Below are 25,781 nucleotides of genomic sequence, written 5' to 3'. Positions count from 1 at the left end.
TGCCGAGCCCGGCCCGGCCCCGGGGCTCGGGAACGGTTCGGGACGGAGCGACCTCAAAGCGCGGCCGGGGCCGGCCCTGCCAGCCCAGGGACACCTTCCCAGGGCCGGGCTGCTCCCTCTTCCTTTCCCCATTGCTGAGGCACCGGGAAGGTGCAGCCTTCCCAAACCACCTGCCCCACATCCCCTCGGACCTGGCAATCCCCCAGGCTCCAGAAGTTCAGGCTGGCTGGGCTATGCAATCGACTTTGTGGGGACCCGCTTCTCCTATTCCCCTAAATTTGGGAGTTCAAAACGTTGGGTGAAACCACTTTTGTCTTCTCCTGTGGAGACATCAAGACCCATTTTGAAGACACTGCCAACCATTTCCCCTAAAGACCCCGACCCACGGAGTCGTTGTCCAAGGACATCACCGCCCATCTTCCCATGAGCTCCTGCCCGGGGAGGGTGGGGATGCCCTGGCACAGAGAAGCTGTGGCTGCCCCGTCCCTGGAGGGGTCCAAGGCCGGGTTTGGATGGCGTTTGGAGCAGCCCGGCCCTGGGAAGGTGTCCCTGGGCTGGCAGGGCCGGCCCCGGCCGCGCTTTGAGGTCGCTCCGTCCCGAACCGTTCCCGAGCCCCGGGGCCGGGCCGGGCTCGGCAGCGCCACCAGCTCGTGCTGCCGCCTGCTGGTGGGGGCCGGAACTGCAGCTGCCGGCCGCGCATGCGCAGTGCCGCTGCTGGCCCCGCTCGCTGCAGAATCATTCAATGGATCTGTTTTGATAGAATTATTCAATGGATCTGTTTTGATAAAATCATTCAATGGATCTGTTTTGATAAAATTATTCAATGGATCTGTTTTGATAGAATTACTCAATGGATCTGTTTTGATAGAATTATTCAATGGATCTGTTTTGATAGAATTAGTCAATGGAACTGTTTTGATAGAATCATTCAATGGATCTGTTTTGATAGAATTAGTCAATGGATCTGTTTTGATAGAATTAGTCAATGGATCTGTTTTGATAGAATTCTTTAATGGATCTGTTTTGATAGAATTATTTCACAGAACCGCTCGCTGCTGCCCTCCGGTGGGCAATTCCCGCAGCGCAGCAGCAGGGCGAGCTCAGGAGCTGCGCGGGCTAACGAGGGCAAAGCCCCGGGGCTGGACGGAAAAAGAGTTTCCTGAGCCAAGCCGCAGGATTTTCATGAATAAATGGTGGTGCTGCCTCTGTGGCCGAGCCTCGGGCTGCTCTGTGATCTCACAAATTCCGTCAGACCCCAACGAGCAGCACCTGTGCCGAGCTCCTCCCGAGCTCATCAGGAACAGTCTGCTCCCAGGAATTCCTGCTGGATAACGAGCTCCTCCTGCAACAAACTGCCTTGGAACTCATCATTCTGGCCCGAAGAACAACCCAAGTGGAACATTTTCACTGTGGAACTTTCAGAGAGTTCCTGACCCAGATTGCAGCTGGGCTGGCAAATGAAGATTGGGATGGGATAAATGGGATGGGATGGGATGGGATGGGATAAATGGGATGGGATGGGATGGGATAATGGGATGGGATTTAAAAGCCCACCCCGTGTCACCCCCACTGCCAGGGCAGGGACACCTTCCCCTGGGCCAGGCTGCTCCAAACCCCACCCACCGCTGGCCTTGATCCCCCCCAGGGACGGGGCAGCCCCCCCCTCCCTGGGACAGAAGGAGAACATCCCCACGGATCGAGCCCATCAATGCATTTTATGGATCCTTGCGAGCAGAGCTCAAAGCCGCCAGTGCTGCCGGTGCCCAGAGGGTTTGCTCGGTGGCCCGTTCAGTTCCTCCCGGGCACGGCCAGGCGCTTTGGGGCCAGCAGGGCAGGTGGTCCGTGCCGCGGGCGCCGTGCCGCGGGGAGCAGCGCTGCCCGCCGGGCGCACTGGAGCTCCCGCAGCAGCTGCTCGTGCTGGTCGTGCCGCTGCCTTTGGGTGTCCCTGAGCAGCTGGCAGTGCTGCAGGAGGCCCTGCAGCTCCCGGCGCAGGAGCCTGTTCTCCGCTTTCACCTGCTGCACGTGCTGCATCAGAGCCTGCAGCGCCACCTCCTCGGCGCCCCAGGTGAGCTCCTGCATCCTGAGCTGCAGCTCCTGCTCGCAGCGCGCCTTGTCCCGCACGAACCCGCTCCTGGCGCCGTGGCTTTGCTCGGCACAGCGGATCCTGGTGAGCCGCAGCTCCCTCTCCAGCGCCTTCACCTTCTGCTCCGCCTGCACCTTCTGCTGCTCGTAGGGCTGCAGCTCCGCCAGCTCCGTGTCCAGGAGCGCCGCCTCGGCCCCCGCGTCCTCCAGGGCGCTCCTCACCTGCTGCTCCTTGCCGGCGTACCGCGGCACCAGCTCGTCCTTCTGCGCCTGGATTTGGGCCAGGTCGCGGCAGTTCTGGTGGCTCAGGGTGATGACCATGCCCGGGGGGTCCTGGCTGAGCTTTGCTGCGCGGGACAGGTAGGCCTGGCTCTGCTCCTCGGTGCCCTGGGCTTCCTTTTCCAGGCGTTTGTTGGCGTGCAGCAGCTGCTGGGCCCTGCCCAGGTACGTGTCCAGGTGTTGTGTGAGGGTCCTGCACTCCTCCTGCAGGTGCAGTTTCCTCTCCTGGACAGTGAAGGAATCCCTGTCGCTTCTTTCTTTGCGTTCCTCTCCATCCTTGCTCCTCATTCCTTGTTTTTCCCAGCAGTCACGGGCTCTGCTTCCCCCCTGGATTTGGGTTTCCCGGCCGAGCTCTGGGCCCACAGGGGGGCCCTGCTCTGAGAGCTCGAGTTTCCGACCCCTCCTCCAATGCAGAGCTGGAGGCCGTGAGCCCTCGGCTGTGGAGGCCGATCCCGAGCAGCCTCTCTGCCTCTCCCCAGAGCTGCTTCCTTCAGGGATTACAAAACCTGGACTCTGCAGGGTGGTCTGGACTGGGAGGGTCCTTTAAAGCCGAGCTCTGCAGTGGGCAGGGACTACGGGCCCCACCCAGCCCGGCCTGGCCGCGCTCAGCCCCTGAGCTCAGCACTCCAGGAAGGTTCCACGCTCACCCCTCATTTTTGGGGTGTTTTCCCTGAACACCAGAGCCTCCTTGGACAGGTGCCCCCAGAGCGAGCTGCTAATTGTTTGTGCAGCTGAAAGCTCGGGGCTGCCAAAGACAGCACCAAAGCTGCCTTAGGGACAGCATCCCCAAATCCCAGCATGCCGAAACCAAGGCGCCATAGAGCCCACGATCCCGGAATCCCAGCAGTGCAATCTCCGAGTCCTGGCTCTGCTCCAGCCCTGGACGATTCCCAGGCTCTGTCCTGGTTCTCAGGACACCCCCAGGCTTGGCAGCCCCCCCCAGGGGGAGGCTCAGAATTCCCGGCTGCAGATCCTTGGAGATCACAGATTTCCATCAGAGTTGGATTTCCTAAATAAAAGGATCAGTTCCTGCAGACTCCTGCTGGGTCCAGCCCTGTGGAATTCCTGAGCCCAGGATGGGCTCAGTTCCTGGATCAGGGCTGGAATTCCTGAGCCAAGGCTCAGCTCAGTTCCTGGATTAGAGCTGGAATTCCTGAGCCCAGGCTGAGCCCAGTTCATGGATCAGGGCTGGAATTCCTGAGCCCAGGCTGAGCCCAGTTCATGGATCAGAGCTGGAATTCCTGAGCCCAGGATGAGCTCAGCTCAGTTCCTGGATCAGGGCTGGAATTTCCGAGCCCAGGCTGAGCCCAGTTCATGGATCAGGGCTGGAATTCCCGAGCCCAGGCTCAGCTCAGTTCCTGGATTAGGGCTGGAATTCCTGAGCCCAGGCTGAGCTCAGTTCCTGGATTAGGGCTGGAATTCCTGAGCCCAGGCTGAGCTCAGTTCATGGATTAGGGCTGGAATTCCTGAGCCCAGGCTGAGCTCAGTTCATGGATCAGGGCTGGAATTCCTGAGCCCAGGCTGAGCTCAGCTCATGGATCAGGGCTGGAATTCCCGAGCCCAGGCTGAGCCCAGTTCATGGATCAGGGCTGGAATTCCTGAGCCCAGGCTGAGCTCAGCTCAGTTCCTGGTTCAGTTCTCCCTCCCATCCCCCCCGTGCCAGGGGTGCCCCTCCCCCGCCCCAATTTCCCCCTTGGGGCCCATCCTGGGGGGATTCGGCGGCTCCGGCCCCGGGGGTGCCAGGGGGACCCGACCCGAGCGTGACCAGGGGCACCCAGCACTGCTTTAGGCCCAGCCTTGCTCCTCAGGGTGCCAAACTGGGCTGGGGAGATGCCAGACTGGGCTGAGGCACACACAGCACCTCTGTAGGCCCAGCTCTGCTCCTCAGGGTGCCAGTCTGGGCTGGGGAGGTGCCAGGATAGGCTGGGGCACCCCAGCACTGCTTTAGGCCCAGCCTTGCTCCTCAGGGTGCCAAACTGGACTGGCGAGATGCCAGCCCAGTGCTAGACCGGGCTTTGGAGAATTCAGGCTGGGCTTTGGAGATGCCAGGCTGGGCTGTGGAGATGCCAGCCCAGGCTGTGGAGTTGCCAGCCCAGGCTGTGGAGATGCCAGCCCAGGCTGTGGAGTTGCCAGCCCAGGCTCTGGAGATGCCAGCCCAGGCTCTGGAGATGCCAGCCCAGTGCCAGCCCAGGCTCTGGAGATGCCAGCCCAGGCTCTGGAGTTGCCAGCCCAGGCTGTGGAGATGCCAGCCCAAGCTCTGGAGATGCCAGGCTGGGCTCTGGAGTTACCAGCCCAGGCTCTGGAGTTGCCAGCCCAGTGCCAGCCCAGGCTCTGGAGTTGCCAGCCCGATGCCAGCCCAGGCTGTGGAGATGCCAGCCCAGGCTGTGGAGATGCCAGCCCAGTGGCGCCCTGTCACACACACACACAGGTGACACCAGCTTTCTTTGTGATTTTATCTCAACTCCCCGGACAGCAGAGCCCTGGGCCAGCCCTGGAATGTTCTGGAATGTCCTTGACACAAAAATCCTGGCAGGCACAGAGGGGGCAGGGCCAGGCCCCGGAGCAGAGCTTGGCCAAGTCCTGGAATAGTTAGGCTGAGTCCTTGGACTGGAGCTTGGCTGAGCCCTGGGATTAGAGCTGGGCTTATTCCCTGGATCTGAGCCCAGGATCAGAGCTGGGCTTATTCCCTGGATCTGAGCTTGGCCAAACACTGGGACCAGAGCTGGGCCATTCGCCAGATCTGAGCTCAAGCAGGCCCTGGGACCAGATTTGGACCAATTCCCAGAAGCCAAACCCGGTGAAGCTCTGGGATCAGTTTGGGGCTGTTCCCATCCCCAATCCCAGTCGTAGGCTCAGTTTTGGGTTGTTCCCCATCCCCAGGCCCAGCCTAGGCTCAGATTTGGACTGTTCCCATCTGAAGCCCATCCCCAGGCTCAGATTTGGAGCGTTCCCATCCCAAGCCCAGCCCTGGGCTCAGATTTGGGGCTGTTCCCCAGCCTAGGCTCAGATTTGGGGTTGTTCCCCATCCCAAGCCCAGCCTAGGCTCAGTTTGGGGCTGCTCCCCAGCCCCGGGCCCAGCTCAGGCCGACAGGTCGCTGTTGTCGAACCTCTCCTGGTCGTAGACCTCGGCCACCACCTTCCTGCCGGCGAACCAGCGGCCGTTGAGCGCCTGGATGGCTTTGTGGGTCTCGGAGGCCATGGAGAACTCCACGAAGATCTTGACGATGATCTCGGCGTCCTCCTCCTCGCCCTGCTTCTCCTGGTAGATGATCACTCTGTTCACGGCCCCGAACTTGCCACACTCCTCCGTCACCTCCCCCTCCAGGTCATCGTCGATGTCCTTGGGGTCCACCATGTTCCGCAGCACCATCACCGTGGACTGCCAGGGGTGGTCATTAAAGAGTAATTAAATGTTAATTAATGAGTGACAGGACACAGCCAGGCCCCCCAATCCCTGTTCCGCAGCACCATCACCGTGGACTGCCAGGGGTGGTCATTAAAGAGTAATTAAAGGGTAATTAATGAGTGACAGGACACAGGCAGGCACCCCAATCCCTGTTCCGCAGCACCATCACCGTGGACAGCCAGGGGTGGAAATTAAACGGTCATTAAATGGTAATTAAATGTTAATTAATGCGAGGGGACATAGCTGAGCACCCCAATCCCTGGGCTGGCTGTTCCAGGCACGCTCCATGGGACTGAGCCCCTCGAGCTCAGAGGTGGTTCCTGAGCCCCCTGAGATGCAGAGCCACACCTGTCCCTCACCTGTCCCACACCCGTCCCTCACCTCTCACACCCGTCCCTCACCGGTCCCACACCTGTCCCACACCTGTCCCACCTGTCCCACACCCGTCCCTCACCGGTCCCACACCTGTCCCTCACCTGTCCCACACCTGTCCCACCTGTCTCACCTCCTGCTTGCGCAGCAGTTTCTGCATGACCATGTGGCGGGCGCTGCTGCCCGAGATGCTCATGTGCTCCTGCTCGCTCAGCATCTCGGGCCGCTCGGCCTCCTGCAGCACCTCCTCCTCCTCCTTGTCCTTCTTCACCTCCACCAGCCCCAGCGCCGGCGGGCTGGCCAGGATGGGGTTAACCACGCCCACCTGCGGGATGGTCACCGGGATGGGCGGCCGGGCGGGGGTCACACCTGGGGGACACGGGCACAGGGGTCACACCTGGGCAGGGGACACACCTGGGGACACGGGCACAGGGGTCACACCTGGGCAGGGGACACACCTGAGGACACGGGGACACACCTGGGGACACGGGCACAGGGGTCACACCTGGGCAGGGGACACACCTGGGGACACGGGCACAGGGGTCACACCTGGGGGCACAGGGACAGAGGTCACACCTGGGCAGGGGACACACCTGGGCAGGGGACACACCTGGGGACACGGGCACAGGGGTCACACCTGGGGACACGGGGACAGGGGTCACACCTGGGGACACAGATCACACCTGGGCAGGGGTCACACCTGGGGGCATGGGCACAGGGGTCAGGGACAGCTGGGGGATGGTCAGTGACACCTGGGGGATGGTCAGTGACACCTGGGCAGTGGTCAGTGACACCTGGGGGATGGTCAGTGACACCTGGGGGATGGTCAGTGACACCTGGGGGATGGTCAGTGACACCTGGGCAGTGGTCAGTGACACCTGGGCAGTGGTGACACCCAGGCCATGGTCAGTCACACCTGGGCAGTGGTCAGTGACACCCAGGCCATGGTCAGTCACACCTGGACAATGGCCAGTGACACCTGGGGGATGGTCAGTGACACCTGGGGGATGGTCAGTGACACCTGGGCAGTGGTCAGTGAACCCAGCTTTCCCCCCCACGCCAGGTGCCCCTGCTGGGATCCCACGGCCTGCCCCATCTTTGGAACACCAAAATTCATCCCTAAAAAAAAAATCCATCCAAGTTCTTTCCCAGGCAGGGCCAGGAGCAGGATTCCAGCTCCAAGAGGAACCCAGGTACAGAGAGTCACCTGAGAAAAGGGACATGGATGGCAGGAGGCAGAGCACAGGTGACAGCAGGAGGGGACACACACAGGTGACAGCAGGAAGGGACACAGGTGACTGGAAGGACTCACCTGTGATGACACCGGGGGCCTGTGCAGCCATCACAGCTTGGGGCAGAGCCCCCAGGGGCTGGGCCAGGGTCAGGGCAGGTGACACGAGGCCAGGTGTGGCCAGCGTGCCCAGCACTGCAGCTCCTGCCACGGCTTCCTGTGGGCCACAGGGAGAAACAGGTGAGTCCTGCCCAGGAGCTCCCTGCTCACCTGTCCCACACCTGGGAAATTCAGATATTCCCACTCCCAGGAGCCTCCCTGCTCACCTGTCCCACACGTGGAAATTTGGATGTTCCCACCCCCAGGAGCTCCCAGTGCTGCTGGGGCAGGTAAAGGTGTCACCCAGCCCAGGAGGGAAACACAAACCCTGAAAAAACTTCTCCTGTTCCATCCCTGTGTTTCACCTGTGCCTCACCTGAGCCCCCCAGTCTCACCTGTGTCTCACCTGGGCCCCCCAGTCTCACCTGACCCCCCCCAGTCTCACCTGAGCTATCCCAGGTCTCACCTGACCCCCCCCCCAGTCTCACCTGAGGCCCCCCCCAGTCTCACCTGTGTCTCACCTGACCCCCCCCAGTCTCACCTGAGCTATCCCAGGTCTCACCTGGGCCCCCCCAGTCTCACCTGGGCCGTGATCTTGGCGGTGGCAGCAGCCGCAGCCACGGCAGCCGCAGGTGGGAGCCCCCCAGGTGTGGCGGGGGTGAGCAGGGGCATGGGGGGGGTGACGGCCTTGCCCACGCGCAGGTACTGCCCCCCCAGGTCAAAGAGGTTCATGGAGGACACGGCGTCCTGCGACGACTGCGCCTTCTCGTACTCTGGGGACAATCGGTGGGGATCGATCGGTTATCGATCGGCTATCGATCGGCTATTGATCGGTTATTGACGGGGGATCGATGGGGATCGATGATCGGGGATCGATCGGCTATTGATCGGTTATTGACGGGGGATCGATGGGGATCGCTGATCGGGGATCGATCGGCTATTGATCGGCTATTGATCGGTTATTGACGGGGGATCGATGATCGGGGATCGATCGGCTATTGATGGGGGATCGATGGGGATCGCTGATCGGGGATCGATCGGGGATTGATGGGGGATCGATGGGGATCGCTGATCAGGGATCGATCGGGGATTGATGGGGGATCGATGGGGATCGATCGGTTATTGATGGGGGATCGATCGGTTATTGATCGGTTATTGACGGGGGATCGATGGGGATCGATGATCGGGGATCGATCGGCTATTGATGGGGGATCGATGGGGATCGATCAGGTATTGATCGGGGATTGATGGGGGATCGATGGGGATCGATCGGTTATTGATAGGGGATCGATCGGTTATTGATCGGTTATTGACGGGGGATCGATGGGGATCGATCGGTTACTGATCGGGGATTGAGCGGTTATTGATGGGGGATCGATGGGGATTGATCGGTTATTGATCGGTTATTGATCGGGGATTGATCGGTTATTGATCGGGGAATCGATGGGGATTGATCGGTTACTGATCATTTATTGATCAGGGATCGATCGGGGATTGATCGGTTATTCATGGGGGATCGATGGGGATTGATCAGCGACTGATTGGGGATCGATCGGGGATTAATCGGTTACTGATCGGTTATTGAGGGTTTTATCGATCAGTTATTGATCGGTTACTGATCGGTTATTGAGGGTTTTATCGATCAGTTATTGATCGGGTATTGATCGGTTACTGAGGGTTTTATCGATCAGTTATTGATCGGGTATTGATCGGTTACTGAGGGTTTTATCGATCAGTTATTGATCGGGTATTGATCGGTTACTGAGGGTTTTATCGATCAGTTATTGATCGGGTATTGATCGGTTACTGAGGGTTTTATCGATCAGTTATTGATCGGGTATTGATCGGTTACTGAGGGTTTTATCGATCAGTTATTGATCGGGTATTGATCGGTTACTGAGGGTTTTATCGATCAGTTATTGATCGGGTATTGATCGGTTACTGAGGGTTTTATCGATCAGTTATTGATCGGGTATTGATCGGTTACTGAGGGTTTTATCGATCAGTTATTGATCGGGTATTGATCGGTTACTGAGGGTTTTATCGATCAGTTATTGATCGGGTATTGATCGGTTATTGATCAGGTATTGAGGGTTTTACTGATCACTCACAGAACTTTGGAATGGTTTGGGACAGGGAGAGAAAAATCAATCAGGGTTTATTGATCGAGCATTGAAAACCCAAACCCGAGAGCAGGGGCCACTCCCACCGAAATTCCTTCACTAGGAGGGAAAACCCAAACCCCGAGGCCACCCCCGGCCCCTCCGCAGCCCCTCCCAGCCCCCCCGGCCGTACCAATGAAGCCGTAGCCTTTGTGCTTGCCCGTGGTGGGGTCCCGGGCCAGGGTGCACGATTTGATTTTGCCGAAGGCCTCGAAGACGCTCTTGATGTCGTCGTCGGACAGGTCCTGGTGCACCGAGGCCACGTAGATGCGGTTGAAGGCCCGGGCCTCCTCTGCCAGCTGGTCAATGATGGGCTGGGCCTGCCCGATGTTACTGGGCCTCCCCACCTGGGGACAGCGAGGGAAACGGGCTGGGAGGGGCTGGAGAACCCCCGGGGAAAATGGGGAAGGGCTGGAGAATCCCTGGGGGAAATGGGGAAGGGGATGGAGAATCCCTGAGGGAAATGGGGAAGGGCTGGAGAATCCCTGAGGGAAATGGGGAAGGGGCTGGAGAATCCCTGGGGGAGCTGGGAAGGGGCTGGAGAATTCCTGAGGGAAATGGGGAAGGGCTGGAGAATTCCTGAGGGAAATGGGGAAGGGGCTGGAGAATTCCTGAGGGAAATGGGAAGGGGCTGGAGAATCCCTGAGGGAAATGGGAAGGGGCTGGAGAATTCCTGAGGGAGCTGGGGGGGCTCAGCCTGGATAAAAGGAGGCTCAGGGGGGCTCTTGTGGCTCTGCACAAGTCCCTGACAGGAGGGGAGGGAACGGCCCCAGGCTGGGCCAGGGGAGCTCAGGGTGGAATCAGCAGGAATTTCCCCATGGAAAGGGGGGTCAGGGAGGGTTGGAGTGGCCAGGGAATGTCTGGAGGTGGCACTCAGTGGGGATGGCTCCCGGCCGGGACTCGGTGAGCTGGGAGGGATTTTCCCGAGGAACAGCTCGGTTTTTGTGTGACATGGACAGGGCCCTGCTGCCTGTGCTCAGCTCACAGGAACAGCCCAGAACCGCCTGCACTGGGATCCTGGGATCTGCTCCCTCCTCCCTCTACCTGTGCCTTTTCCCATCCCTCACCTGCCAAACAATTCCAGGCACTGAGGAGGGCTCTGGAAGCAAATCCCAGCGTTCCTGCCCCTTTCCTCCAGGGCTCCTAAGCCCCCTGGGCCTCTGCACACACTCAGGGTGTTTCAGAGGCAGCACAGCAGGTACAAAGGATCAGCTTGGCTTTGTGTTCCAGAGAATTCCAGGTGTGCGTGGGAAAACCTGGGGGGACTCCCTGGAGCCAAACCCAGGTGGGACTTGGGGGTTTCTCCTCAGAGAGGAGGGACCAGAACCACAGCTGGGACTGGGACTGGGGTTCCAGCTGTGACCCTACAGCTGGGACTGGGATTCCAGCTGTGACCCCACAGCTGGGACTGGGGTTCCAGCTGTGACCCCACTGCTCTGACCACGATTCCAGCTGTGATCTCACTGCTCTGACCACGATTCCAGCTGTGATCTCACTGCTCTGACCATGATTCCAGCTGTGACCCCCCTGCTCAGACCACGATTCCAGCTGTGACCCCATGTGTGCTCTATTTTGGACATCAAGGCCCAGCAGGGAGCAGCCTTTGGCTCCCTGCCCCTCACTGGGCTGTGGGGAACATTCCCAGCCATGAAACCATCATTCCCAGGCAAAGAGAAGCAGGAATTTTCCTGCCACTCACCTTGATGTTCCTTCCCCCCAGCATGACCGAGTTCATCTGCTCCAGGGCCAGCTGTGCAGCCTCAGGAACCTCGTACTCCACAAAGGCAAAGCCCTGGCAGGGGAGGAGAAATTCCTGTCAGTGCCTCCAGCTGTGCCAGCACCACACAGCCAAGGCTTCCCAGGGACCTGGTGGGATGGATTCCCACCACACTGACTGCTGCTCAAGGAGGTTCCTTAGAGAGGCATTTTATTTCTGTATTATTCTGTATTATTTTGTATTATTTCTGATGGCAGGAAATGCCTGCAGAGGTTCCCCCAAGGGCAACGATTCTGGATTCTGATTCCCAGACTCTGAGGTCCCACAGAAAACCCTCCTGAAAAGACTCCAGAAAAGCCCAGCTAAGGGCTGCTGCCCTGTCAGCCCTTCAGCAGAGCCTCAGGCTGCCTGGAGCAGGGATTTCTCCAGGGAAAGGCTGCTCAGGCACTGGCAGGGAGGTGTGGATGCCCATCCCTGGAGGTGTGCAGGCAATGACTGAATGTGGCACTCAGGGCTCTCTTTTCCAACCCCAGCCATCCTGGGATTCCAGGCCTGGCTCCCAGCACAGAGTGAGGGAGCTGCAAACGGTCACCCCCAGGGCTGAAGGAGCCTGCTCTGCACAGGGACAGAGGCCCTTTCCTCTCCTGGCTGCCCCTGGGGGGAGGAGGATGTTCCCTGAGGGCTGGGGGATCACAGAACCATGCAAAGCTTTGGGCTGTAGGGACCTTAGAGCCCACACAGTTCCACACCTTCCCCTACCCCAGGCTGCTCCAAACCCCATCCAGCCTCACTTGGACACTTCCAGGGATGGGGCAGCCACAGATTCTCTGTGCCAGGGCCTCAGCACCCTCACAGGGGAGAATTCCTTCCCATTATCCCACCCAGAATTCTGCAAAGCTGCTCATTTTGTGAATAGGACACATGGCTGAAAGAAATGTCCTTGCAGAATGCCTCATCACCAGGGCACCTGCAGCTTTCACTGCCCCCAAGGAATTCCACCCCTTCCCAGGAGAATGCAGCTGCTCTCTGCCACATCCAGGCAATCCCACGCTGGTTTGGGTGGGACAGGATCCTAAATCTCACCCAGTTCCAGTCCCACCAGGCAGAGAACCTCCCCCCAGGCTGGAAGCCCAGTCCCACCTTGAGATCCAGGCAATCCCACACTGGTTTGGGTGGGACAGGACCCTAAAGCTCAGACAGTCCCACCAGTCCCACCTTGTGATCCAGGCAATCCCACAGTGATCTGGGTGGCACAGGATCCTAAATCTCACCTGGTCCCACCCCTCCCAGCAGCCTGGCAGCCCCATCCCTTGTGATCCAGGCAATCCCAGACTGGTTTGGGTGGGACAGGATCCTAAACCCCACCCGGTCCCCCACTGTGATCCCAGACTGGTTTGTGTGGCACAGGACCCCAAACCCCACCCGGTCCCCCACTGTGATCCAGGCAATCCCAGACTGGTTTGGGTGGGACAGGATCCTAAACCTCACCCAGTTCCACCTTGAGATGCCACACTGGTTTGGGTAGCACAGGACCCCAAACCCCACCCGGTCCCCCACTGTGATCCAGGCAATCCCACAAGGGTTTGGGTGACACAGGATCCTAAACCTTGCCCAGTTCCACACTGAGATCCAGGCAATCCCACAAGGGTTTGGGTGGGACAGGATCCTAAATCTCACCTGGTTCCACCCCTCACATTCAGTCCCACCCCTCCCAGCAGCCTGGCAGCCCCATCCCTTGTGATCCAGGCAATCCCAGACTGGTTTGGGTGGCACAGGACCCCAAACCCCACCCGGTCCCCCACTGTGATCCAGGCAATCCCACAGGGGTTTGGGTGACACAAGATACTAAACCTCGCCCAGTTCCACATTGAGATCCAGGCAATCCCAGACTGGTTTGGGTGGGACAGGACCCTAAACTCCACCCGGTCCCCCATTGTGATCCCAGACTGGTTTGGGTAGCACAGGACCCCAAACCCCACCCGGTCCCCCACTGTGATCCCAGACTGGTTTGGGTGGCACAGGACCCTAAACCCCACCCAGTCCCCCACTGTGATCCCTCACTGGTTTGGGTAGCACAGGACCCCAAACCCCACCCGGTCCCCCACTGTGATCCCAGACTGGTTTGGGTAGCACAGGACCCCAAACCCCACCCGGTTCCCCACTGTGATCCCTCACTGGTTTGGGTGGCACAGGACCCCAAACCCCACCCGGTCCCCCACTGTGATCCCAGACTGGTTTGGGTGGCACAGGACCCCAAACCCCACCCGGTCCCGCCCTCCCATCGGCTCCCAGCCGTCCGGCAGCCCCTCCCCACCTTGTGCTTCATGGTGACCGAGTCCCAGGACATGTCGATGCTCTTGATGGGCCCGAAGGGGGCGAACGCCTGGCGGATCGTGTCCTCGCCCAGCTCGTAGTAGATGGAGCCCACGTAGACCCGGCACATGATGGCGAGTGCCCGCTGCCTCTGAGCCGCCATCTGTAGCGAGACAAGGACTGGCCGCTCAGTGCCGGGCTGGCCGTGCCCAGCGGGGCCTCCTCCCCTGCTGCTGCCCTCCCGAGCCAGCCCTGGCACAGCCCTGGCACGGCCCTGGCACGGCCCGGCTCACAGGGAGTTCCCTGCCGGCTGCGCTGGCCGCTGGAGCGGAGCTCACGCCCGGACAAAGCCCGGCTTATCCTGGGGCACAGGCAGGGCTTTGGGGCTCCCCAGGATCTGCCCACGTCTGAGCTCATCTCCAGGAGCACCCGCAGCACGGGGGAATCCCTTGGCGCTGGGGCAGCTTCCCCCTGCAGGCAGCGAGGGGGCACGGGGAGAATCCAATGGAATCCAAGCCCTCCCGCTGCCCCCCGGGAGCCGGGATCAGCCCGGGGCACTGCCACCCACCCAGCCTGGAAAGGCTCTGCAACGGGGAAACTGGGACAGCCGGGACAACTGGGACAGCCGGGACAGCTGGGACAGCTGGGAAAATTATGAAAGCTGGGACAACTGGGGAAACAGGGAAACCTGGGACGACTGGGACAGCTGGGACAACTGAGAAACCTGGGACACAAACTGGGAAAATGGGGAACCTCCCCCCGCTCCCTGAGAGCCTCCCCCAGCCCCAGCAGTCCGGGATCCAGCACTGGGCCCCAGTCCCAGAGCCCAAGAGCAAAGCCGAACTCCCCCATGGCCCTGGTGGGAAGTGGGGCTGGTGCCAGCACCCGTCCCTGCCTGCTGGACTGGTGTACTGGTGTACTGGTGTACTGGTGTACTGGCTGGACTGGTGCAGCCCCAGCCATGGCCGTGTGCCCCAAACCTGCCTGCAGAGCTGTCCTCAGACAAACCCAGCCATTCCCTACAGGAGAGATCCCAAAAGCAGAGCACAGGGTGTCCCTCGTGTGTGTCACACGTGGCCTGGGGGTTTGGGGTCACTGCCTGCACGGAGGGGAGGGCTCCGGGGCAGGTGGGACACACCTGGGGCAGCAGGTGATGCCTCTGGGCCCTGCCCAGCACCACAGCAGGAGCTCTGAGCACCCCCAGGGCACAGGGGCTGCAAGCAGGGCCTTCAGGAGATCATTCCTGGGGTGCCCCAAGGAGCTCTGCCATGCCTGGGGACCCCTGGGGCACAGGGAAAGCACTCAGGGCCTTCTCAAAACTGATTTTTGGGGCGCCCTAAGGAGCACAGGAGCTGTGCCATGCCTGGGGATGCTGACAGGCACAGCAGCAAGGACACAGCCTGGAGCCAAGGAACTCCTGCTGCACCTGGAACTGCCACTGGCCACAGCAGGGAACAGCCTGGGAGGGTTTAACTCCTGCCACTCCATAGAGGACGCTGCAAACAGGGACAGCTGCCACCCCAGACTCTGCCCCTGAGGTGACATCCAGCTCCAATTGCTGCTCCTGAGGTGACACTGAGCCCCAAGTGCTGCTCCTGAGGTGACATCAAACCCTAACTCATACTCCTGAGGTGACATTAAACCCTAGCTGCCACTCATCAAACCCCAGCTGCTGCCCCTGAGGTGACATCCAGCTTGCCCTTGCCTGGCTTTAGGGTACCCAGGGCTGTCCATGGCTCTCTTTGCTGTGCCTGGCTGGGCTCCCAGCTGCTCCCAGCCCATTCCCAGGTGGGTGCAGGGAAGCCCCCCCAGCCTGCAGTACATCCACTGAGGGGGCAGGGCCAGCAGCAGTGTCACCCTGGCTGTCCCCTGCAGCAGGAAATGCCCACCTTGCCCTGCCACAGGAGCCCACAAGAGAGGAGGGCACTGAGGAGCACTCAGCACCTTCACACAGCAAAATTCCTTCCTGGAAAAGGGCAAGGGGCTGCCCAGGGAACACTCAGAGCTCTGGGCTGGTGACACCGTGGGCATCAGGGACAGGGTGGGACTCGATGACCCTGGGGGTCTTTAACGGCCTGGATGACCCTGAACATCCCTGAAGGGGATCCTGACCCTGAAGGAATGGGATTTTGAGCCTGAACATCCCTGAAGGGGATCCTGACCCTGAAGGAATGGGATTTTGAGCCTGAACATCCCTGAAGGGGATCCTGACCCTGAAGAAATGGGATTTTGAGCCTGAACATCCCTGAAGGAACGGGATTTTGGAGCTGCAGAAGGCAGAGCTGGGATGGCTCTGTGCTGTCTGTGGGTCACCAACAGGAGCATCCAGGTGGGGGATGTGCCCTGGGCACCCTCCTGCCTGCTCATCTCACTGCTCTCAGTAGCCCCTGGCTGATTTCACTGGCCCTGGGCCTCCTCCTCCTCCTGGCACATGGAAAAGCACCTGAAGCCTCAGGCAGCAGCAGCAGCAGCAGCCCCCAGCTGTGGCTGTGCAATCCTAAAGGGGTTTGGGGGTTATTTTAAGGCCCCCAAAAGCCCACCCCGGGGTGCTCTTGCGATCAAAGCAGGTGAAGCACAGCCCTCAGCACGAGCACCACGACACAGTGACAGCAGGGGACGGGGAGGGGACCTGGGAACCCCACCCTGAGACACCTGGGGGAGGGCTGAGCCCAGGGGAGAGCTCAGGGGGTCCAGGCTGTGCTGCCTGCACAGAGGAGCAGGAACAGTGCTGGACAGGGGCTGTTTGCACTCTGTGCATTGCCAATGTGCCAAGGTTGGGATCTCCTGACTGCTCTGGCCTGGAGCAGGCTCCTGTGACTCCTGAGGGAGGAATGGCTGAGGAAAAAGGGGTCACAGCCCCGTGCCCTGGGGGTCATGAGCCACTGAAATTCCCTGTGCCACCAACTCAGCTGGGGAGACTGAGCCCAAAGCAGCTCAGGCCAAACTGCTGGAGCTGCACTGTCAGGCAGCAGCTCCAGGGATGGGGGGAGTTCAGGGCGTCCATCTCTGCCAAATGCACACCAAGATTTGCTCTGTTCCATTCCAAACTTCCCCTGGCCCACGGGAGGGACGCCGGGCACTTCACTTCAGTGCACCCTTCTCCTCGGGGTCCAAAGCTGTGTCTGTGCTTTAGAGCAGGCACAGATCTCACATCCCAGCGAGACACAGAGGCAATTACAAGTGCACAGATGAGTTCCCAAATGAAGCCCTGGGTGCAGAGAGCAGTCAGCCACAGGACACGGTGCCCAGCACTCCCAGACAAAGGAGGGGACGGATCGTGCCAAGTCACCCAGCCCTCTGTGGCCCCTGCCAGAAGGGGCACAAAGGCTCCCAGAGTTCTGTGCTCGGTCCTGTCCCTTGCACGCTGCTTTGGCTGCACTCGGGAGGTGCCTCAGCGCCCTGGTGTGGGCCGTGCCCAGCGAGGGGAGTGTGAGCTGGGCTCCAGCACCTCTGCCAACCTCCAGCACCCCGGCCCGCCCCGGCAGCGCCGCCTGTGGCTGCTGGGAGCTCGATGCACCGGCAGTCATCGCCCCTTGGTGAGTTACCTTGGCCGTTAGTTTGAGGTCGGGACCTCAGAACTGCAGCATCCCTAGAAATGCAGCTCCCACAATTTCACGGGCTGTGTTCACAACTGGTGCAAAGCTAAAGCTGTCTTTGCCCCCTAGTGGCAGTGTCCCCGCAGACTGCACAGCCTGGGGTCTTCTCGGGGCAGTGCCAGCTCGCTCTGCTCCTGGGCGTGTCCAGTACAGGTGGGGATGTGGGAGGGCTGTGCAAGAGCATTGGCACCACTAGGAACGTCCCCACGCTAGGCCCTGACTAAGACAAGTGCCCCAGAAGAAGTGAATATGTCTATTGACCGATTGTAAAGGTGAGAGAGGATCTCCAAAGCCCATTGTCACTGCTGCCATCTGAAAGACAGTAAAGACAGAGTTCAGTCTGTTGGAGCTGAGCATACTACGGCTGTTTGTACAAACTCAAGCAGGGCGGCCTGAGGCACAGGGGCCTCTCCTTCCTCGGCCCTCAGGACACCTGGACCTGTCCAGGACCCTGCCCAGTGCGCTCCCACCAGGCCAGGCTGGGCTCCTGCTGCTGCCTTGGGAAGCAGGGTGGGATCCCGGGGGGGACTCAAGGCAACAGTGACCTCTGTGACCGCCGGCGCTGCTTCGCCCCCAGCCATTTACAGGAGCCCCTCAACTAGAGTAGACCCTCAGAAGCAGGCACAGCCCCAGCCTCAGCACATCCACAGGGACTCCTCAGGCCAAGCCCTCCGTTTGGGGCCTCCTCACTTGCAGGAAAGGCAGTGAGATGTTCCAGAAAGCTCTGAAGGAGGGCAGGGCGAACCCCAGTTAAGGGCTCTCCCAGGAGGGGCGGGAAGAGCCGAGAGAACAACTCCAAAACGGAGAGCCCCGGGGTGCAGGGGAGGGAAATGGGGCAGCACTGGGACACAGGCAGAGGAGATGGGGACAGGACACTGCTCCCAGGATCCCTTCTGCCTTCAGCACCTCAAACACGGCTCGGAAGCAAAACCCACGGCAAAGTCTTGGGCTCCTCGCATCTCAGGGAGGGACGAGCAAGGCTTGAGCAATTTGAACCCATTTCCTCTGGCAACTGGAGAGACGTGAGGGCAATTTGTGAGGTGAGTGGGGCAGCCTGGGGGAGCTGCAGGCTCAGGGCTGTGCTCTGCTTCCTGGGCCCCGAGATCTGCACCGTGAGGGGGGGAGCACGGGGCAGGGGGGCTGCCGGGGGGGGGCTCACCTGCAGGTTGGTGAGCTGCTGCTGCTGGTGGGCGATGGTTTGTTTGACCAGCACGCTCTTGATGCTCTGCTCCATGGCATACTTCTTGGCCTGCAAGGAAAACAGGGGCTCTGGGGGCAGGGCAGCACACGGGGGGCAGGGAACGAGGGCAGCACAGCTCCAAAAACCTGCTGGACTCCATCCCTGGAGAGCACAGCACTGCCCACAGCTCCAAAAACCTGCTGGACTCCATCCCTGGAGAGCACAGCACTGCCCACAGCTCCAAATCCTGCTGGAGTCCAACCCTGGACAGCATAGCACTGCCCAAAGCTCCAAAAAACTGCTGGACTCCATCCCTGGAGAGCACAGCACTGCCCAAAGCTCCAAAAACCTGCTGGAGTCCATCCCTGGAGAGCACAGCACTGCCCAAAGCTCCAAAAACCTGCTGGAGTCCAACCCTGGAGAGCACAGCACTGCCCAAAGCTCCAAAAACCTGCTGGAGTCCAACCCTGGAGAGCACAGCACTGCCCACAGCTCCAAATCCTGCTGGAGTCCATCCCTGGGCACTGCCCAAAGCTCCAAAAACCTGCTGGACTCCATCCCTGGAGAGCACAGCACTGCCCACAGCTCCAAAAAACTGCTGGAGTCCAACCCTGGACAGCACAGCACTGCCCACAGCTCCAAAAAACTGCTGGAGTCCAACCCTGGAGAGCACAGCACTGCCCAAAGCTCCAAAAACCTGCTGGACTCCATCCCTGGAGAGCACAGCACTGCCCAAAGCTCCAAAAACCTGCTGGAGTCCATCCCTGGAGAGCACAGCACTGCCCAAAGCTCCAAAAACCTGCTGGAGTCCAACCCTGGACAGCACAGCACTGCCCAAAGCTCCAAAAACCTGCTGGAGTCCATCCCTGGAGAGCACAGCACTGCCCAAAGCTCCAAAAACCTGCTGGAGTCCAACCCTGGAGAGCACAGCACTGCCCAAAGCTCCAAAAAACTGCTGGACTCCATCCCTGGAGAGCACAGCACTGCCCAAAGCTCCAAAAAACTGCTGGACTCCATCCCTGGGCACTGCCCAAAGCTCCAAAAACCTGCTGGAGTCCATCCCGGGCATCACAGCACTGCCCACAGCTCCAAAAAACTGCTGGACTCCATCCCTGGAGAGCACAGCACTGCCCACAGCTCCAAAAAACTGCTGGAGTCCAACCCTGGGCACTGCCCAAAGCTCCAAAAAACTGCTGGAGTCTATCCTGGGGCACCCTGGCACTGCCCAAAGCTCCAAAACCTGCTGGAGTCCATCCCTGAGCACCCTGGCACTGCCCAGAGTGGGCTGTGGGCAGCAGCAGGCACTGGCAGAGCTGCATTCCCCTCTCCTCCCCCAGACTCCAGCACAGCCCCTCACCTGGGCACGGCCTCCTGCAGTGCTCTCCTCTCAGAGTGGCTGCACGTACAGGGGGAGGGGCTGCACCCCCCCATGGCCACCCTGGGCTGGGCACTGCCCTCCCAGCACACCCAGTTCAGCCCTGGCTCTGCCCCATTAATGCCCAGTTCAGCCCTGGCTCGGCTCCCTCAGTGCCCAGTTCCCCTCCCTCAGTGCCCAGTTCGGCTCCCTCAGTGCCCAGTTCAGCCCTGGCTCTGCTCCCTCAGTGCCCAGTTCCCCTCCCTCAGTGCCCAGTTCCCCTCTGGCTCTCTCTGCACCCTCGAGGTTCCTCTGGGGTTTCTCCCAGTCCTCTCCAGAGCTGCTGGCCCGGAGGCTCAGGGCCAAGGCAAACCTCACCCCACACCTGGGCACACTCCCCTGGGCACACTCAGCTCCCCTCTGGCATTTTCTCAGGGGGGGACAGTGAGAGCTGGAGCAGATCCCAATCCCAGCCCAGAATTCCCATCCGAATTAGGATGCCATTTGTGAACTGATTGGCTTTTTTAATTAAACCCCCTCTGAGCCACCCCAGCCATTCCCCATCGTGCTCCCCACGGTGCCCACGAGCTCTGCAAACCAGCCCAGGCCATTCCTGAGCCCAAATGTGCCCCTGGGGTCCCCGGCCTGGCCACAATCACAGAGATCAGAGCCAGGGGCTCACTGAGAACACAACGAGCAGCCCCAAACACGAGCAATGAGCTTCACTCACCTTCTGGAGAGCTTCCTGCTGCTCTGGGGTGAGAGGGGGCAGCCCCAGCTTGGCTGCCGTGCTCTGCCCGTTTTCCATCTTGATGGACTCCGTGCCCTAAGGAGACAGAGAACGCTCAGGGGGATTTGTTCTCACAGCAGGGAGCTGATCCTTGCAGAAACGCTCAGCACTTCATGGCAGGACACGGCAAACCCTTCCCCAAGGCGGCTCCTATTCACCGGCTGTGGGAAGAGCCACCCCAGCAACTGAACAAGCCAAGGGATGTGCTGGGATCTGAGAGAGCTCTGCAGCCACGATCTGTGTGATCAGAGACTCAGGTCACCCCAAATCCTGCTCACATCATCCCCACTAAACCCCAAATCCTGCTCACACCATCCCCACTAAACCCCAAATCCTGCTCACACCATCCCCAGATCAAACCCCAAATCCTGCTCACACCATCCCCAGATCACCCCAAATCCTGCTCACATCATCCCCACTAAACCCCAAATCCTGCTCACATCATCCCCAGATCACCCCAAATCCTGCTCACATCACCCCCACTAAACCCCAAATCCTGCTCACACCATCCCCAGATCACCCCAAATCCTGCTCACACCATCCCCAGATCAAACCCCAAATCCTGCTCACACCATCCCCACTAAACCCCAAATCCTGCTCACACCATCCCCAGATCAAACCCCAAATCCTGCTCACACCATCCCCACTAAACCCCAAATCCTGCTCACACCATCCCCACTAAACCCCAAATCCTGCTCACATCATCCCCACTAAACCCCAAATCCTGCTCACATCATCCCCACTAAACCCCAAATCCTGCTCACACCATCCCCAGATCAAACCCCAAATCCTGCTCACACCATCCCCAGATCACCCCAAATCCTGCTCACATCATCCCCACTAAACCCCAAATCCTGCTCACATCATCCCCAGATCACCCCAAATCCTGCTCACACCATCCCCAGATCACCCCAAATCCTGCTCACATCACCCCCACTAAACCCCAAATCCTGCTCACACCATCCCCAGATAAATCCCCCAATCCCATCCATCCCTGCCATTCTCCTTGTCCTGGCACTCCAAGCCCTTGGCTAAAGTCCCACTCCAGCTGTGGGGAACTGGGATTCCAGCTGTGACCCCAGGGCTCTGACCACGATTCCAGCTGTGACCCCAGGGCTCTGACCACGATTCCAGCTGTGACCCCACTGCTCTGACCACGATTCCAGCTGTGACCCCACGGCTCTGACCACGATTCCAGCTGTGACCCCACGGCTCTGACCACGATTCCAGCTGTGACCCCACGGCTCTGACCACGATTCCAGCTGTGGTCCCAGTGCTGGGATCCTTTGCTCTGAGTAAAGACCTGGAAAAACCTCCATGGTTCAGAGCAGGAACCCACACTTGGAGCTTTCCCTTTCCCAACAGCAAAACTTTTCCTGGATTGTCACAGAACCCTGGATTTTGGGTTGGAGGCACCTTAAAGCTCATCCCATCCCCCCTGCCATGGCAGGGACACCTCCCACTGCCCCACCTGGCCTGGGACACTGCTGGGGTGGGGCAGCCACAGCTTCCCTTCCCACCCCAACCATTCCAGGATCCGAGGATACATCCTCATCCTCATTTCCCAGCACGAATGGGACTCCTGGCTGTGTGCAGCCTCCAGCTCCCTGTGGGGGCTGTGAGCATTTCCCAGGACGGGTGACCATGGAGCACACACAAAACAAGCCCTGCCCACACCAAATGCTGCTCTCCAGCTGTCTGGGCAGCATCCAGAGCTGCAGGTGTTTCCCTGCTCCCTCCACAAGCCCATGGCTGCACTGAACTCCAGGAACTCAAAGATGATGGAACAGCAGGAGCTGGCAGGGGATCAGAGCCGCCTGGAGCTGCAAATTGGCGATTTTTGGGCAAACTGGCAAAAACTGGGGAGAGTGCAGGAAGCCAGGGCTGCACAGGGCACAGCCAGGCTGAGAAGAAGAGCAGCAAAGTGATCTGGAATGGTTGAGGCTGGAAAAGCCTCCCAGGGCAGCCAGTGCCACTGTCCCTGCACTGCCAAGGCCAGCAGTGCCCGTGTCCCCAAGTGCCACCTCCACCACAAACACAGAAATGCTGATCTGCTTACAGAGGAAGGCTCCTGCATCTCCACGACTGGTTTGGATTGTGGAACAGCCAAGAAATTAATTTCAACAATCCTTCTTGTCCTTGCCCACCTGGCTGAAGTGCAGTTTGTCCCCAGCCCATTTCCCTTTTCCCACTGCTGCTCCCAACTCCTCCACCTTTAAAGCCTCACTCATTCCAACTGAGGAGCTCTGGGATGTGGGAGAAGAACAGAGTGAGAGGCTGCCAAGTGTAAATATTCCAAATAAAAAAAAGTCAGGAGCCCAACCTGTTGTGATTGTTCCAAACCCATTGCATGGCTGAGTTTAATATAATTTAATTTTTAATATCCATATCCGGGCTCATTAACAGGCACAGCTTCCAAAAACTGCTCTGGAACATCCCAGGAGCACACACGAGTCCCGGGCACCACACATCCCTCAGGAAACACCCCATGGATCCAGGGGGGATCCTGGCACGGCCCCACCAGAATTCCTGAGCCCACATCCCCCACCACGGGGGGCTCCCGTCACCCAGGGCTCCCTGGGAAGCAGCACGTGCTGCAAACCCACAGATTTTTTTGGGAGGAAATCCGTGGCACCCGGATTGCTGCTGCTGCTGCTGCGGCGTGTGAGCACGGCTGGGATTGGGGAACGCAGAGGGAATGGAGCTGCAGCGAGGGCTGCCAGGGGATGACCCCAACCCCACTGAGGTTTGACCCTCCCACACGGCACAGGTGAGGTGCCCAGGACGTTGTGCCCGTTCCCAGAGAGCCCCAAACCTGCCAGGAGCCGGCAGAGGGCAAAGGGAAAATCCCAAAGAATGAGGGGAACACGACAGGGAGCAGGATGGCAGCACTGCCACCGTGCCAGGCTCAGAGGAGCCTTTGGCAAGGCCCCACACCTGGGCCAGGTGAGCCCCGAGCCAGCACCAACACCAGGAACCACTGAGGGTCACACAGGTACCTGAGAATACACCTGGGCCAGCCCAACAGGTGAGCCCAGAGCCACCAACACCAGGAACCACTGAGGGTCACACAGGTACCTGAGAATACACCTGGATCAGCCCAACAGGTGAGCCCAGAGCCACCAACACCAGGAACCAGCCAGGGTCACACAGGTACCTGAGAATGCACCTGGATCAGCCCAACAGGTGAGCCCAGAGCCACCAACACCAGGAACCAGCCAGGGTCACACAGGTACCTGAGAATGCACCTGGATCAGCCCAACAGGTGAGCCCAGAGCCACCAAGACCAGGAACCACTGAGGGTCACACAGGTACCTGAAAATGCACCTGGATCAGCCCAACAGGTGAGCCCAGAGCCACCAACACCAGGAACCACTGAGGTACCTGAGAATACACCTGGGCCAGCCCAACAGGTGAGCCCCGAGCCAAAACAAACCCTCTGGGAGCAGCTGAGAATCTCTCAAACATCGGGGCACAGGTGTCCAGGGACAGCAGCCCAGGAAGGTGCAAATGCCACAGGGGCTGCTCCCAAATCCCCTGGGTCACAGGGAATGTGGAATGGACTCTCCCAGGGGCTGCTCCCAAATCCCAAATTTTCCACGAAAACAACGATGGGGGAACAGGACACAAACCCCACAACAAATTCCTGCTGTCCCACAGATCCAGCCCCGAATTGCAGGAAATCTGGGGGCTCCCAGCCCGGTCCCAGGAAAAACAAGAGCCTGGGAATTCCTGTTCTCTCACACCCGCAGCCCCTCCAGGAAAGCTCTGAAAACCCATCAAACACAACCCGGGCGGGTTTAGGAACAAAAGAAGCGTTTGAACAAGCGGATTTGGGAACGGCAGCACAAACCCGAGCATTAAACCAGGAGAATTCACAAATAAGAACCCGAAATAAACGTTTGAACAAGCGGATTTAGGAACAGCAGCACAAACCCGAGCATTTAATGAGGCAAATCTGGGAGCATTTGAACCAAGGGGATTTGGGAACTGTAGCACAAGCCCGAGCATTTAAACGAGAATTTGGGAAAAGGAGCCACAAACCGAGCATTGAAACAGGCGAATTTGGGAACGGGAGCCCAAAAGCAGCGTTTAAACAAGTGGATTTCGGAAACCTAGCTCAAATCTGAGCATTTAAACAGCAGAATTTGGGAAAAGGAACCCAAAAGAAACGTTTAAACCAATGGATTAGGAAAACCTGGTAGAAAGCCGAGCATTTAAAAAGGAGAATTTGGGAACGGGAGCCCAAAAACAAACGTTTAAACAAGTGGATTTAGGAACAGCAGCACAAACCCGAGCATTTAAAAAGGAGAATTTGGGAACAGGAACCGAAAAAAGAGAGTTCCAACCAATGGATTTGGGAAACTCAGCGCAAACCTGAGCTTTTAAACAGGAGAATTTGGGAACAGGAGCCCAAAAAAGAACGTTTGAACCAATGGATTTGGGAAATCTAGCCCAAAGCCGAGCATTTAAACCAGAGAATTTGGGAACGGAAGTCCAAAGCCGAGCATTTAAACCGGCGAATTTGGGAACAGAAGCCCAAAGCCGAGCATTTAAACCGGCGAATTTGGGAAATCGAGCCCAAAGCTGACCATTTAAAGAGGCGAATTTGGGAACAGAAGCCCCAAAAGAAGCGTTTTCACCACTGGATCTGGGCACAGCAGCCCAGGAGCAGCGCGGGCCCTGCAGGGCCCAGGACAGAGCCGGGAGCTGAGGAAAACCGGCGGGGCCGGAGCTCAGGACGGGCGGGGGAACACGGAGAGAACACGGGGGGAGCACCGACACCTTCCCCACACGGAGGAGGCCGCGAAGGGAGCCCAGGAGCGGAGGAGAAGCGGCGGAAAGCGGCGCCATCCCCTCAGAGCCGCCCCCCCTCATCCGCGGGCCCGGCCCGGGCGGATCCCCCTTGGCGGCCGCGCCTCTGTCCCGCCCCGAGAGGAGGCCCGGGAGGAGCCGGCCCGGCCCGGCCCGGCCCGGCCCGGCCCGGCCCGGCCCGGTCCCGCCGCCCCATCGCCCCCTCACCAGCGCCATCGTCGTTGTCGCCGCCATCTTGTCCTTCCCGTCTGCGGCACGCGGCTCTCGCGAGAGCTCCGCGGCGCGCGCGCGGGAAAAGGGGAGGGCCCCTCCCCCCCGGACAAGTATCGCGAGAACTCGGGAGTGTCATGTGATCACAGCGGCTGCCAAGATGGCGGCGCCCAGG

General features: G+C 59.5%; 2 protein-coding genes across 4 annotated transcripts; both read right to left on the bottom strand.

Moving 5' to 3' along the window:
* Positions 1-1,670: 1,670 nt before the first annotated feature.
* LOC148225644 (coiled-coil domain-containing protein 166-like) lies at positions 1,671-4,666 on the bottom strand. Its single transcript, XM_088180883.1, has one exon. It carries the CDS (start codon positions 2,647-2,649, stop codon positions 1,789-1,791), a length of 861 nt encoding a protein of 286 aa, XP_088037009.1. The 5' UTR covers positions 2,650-4,666; the 3' UTR covers positions 1,671-1,788.
* Positions 4,667-4,800: 134 nt separating this feature from the next.
* Positions 4,801-25,722, bottom strand: PUF60 (poly(U) binding splicing factor 60). 3 transcript variants are annotated; one of them, XM_088180839.1, is made up of 11 exons: positions 25,604-25,722; positions 20,522-20,617; positions 18,417-18,506; positions 17,519-17,569; positions 13,663-13,824; positions 11,331-11,423; positions 9,765-9,978; positions 8,052-8,242; positions 7,452-7,587; positions 6,273-6,508; positions 4,801-5,740 (listed from the first exon to the last, which is right to left on the bottom strand). In XM_088180839.1, exons 1-11 carry the CDS (start codon positions 25,628-25,630, stop codon positions 5,441-5,443), a joined length of 1,596 nt encoding a protein of 531 aa, XP_088036965.1. In that variant the 5' UTR covers positions 25,631-25,722; the 3' UTR covers positions 4,801-5,440. The 3 variants fall into 3 exon arrangements, with proteins under 3 accessions (XP_088036965.1, XP_088036971.1, XP_088036976.1); XM_088180845.1 differs by lacking the exon at positions 17,519-17,569 and having other exon boundaries at positions 25,604-25,721; XM_088180850.1 differs by lacking the exons at positions 17,519-17,569; positions 18,417-18,506; positions 20,522-20,617; positions 25,604-25,722 and adding an exon at positions 17,207-17,441.
* Positions 25,723-25,781: the final 59 nt, after the last annotated feature.

This window comes from Sturnus vulgaris, chromosome 1 (genome assembly GCF_052056855.1).
Source record: "Sturnus vulgaris isolate bStuVul1 chromosome 1, bStuVul1.hap1, whole genome shotgun sequence".
Classification (NCBI taxonomy): domain Eukaryota; kingdom Metazoa; phylum Chordata; class Aves; order Passeriformes; family Sturnidae; genus Sturnus; species Sturnus vulgaris.
Note: the sequence above shows the minus strand (reverse complement) of the source record. Positions and strands in the feature narration are given on the sequence as shown.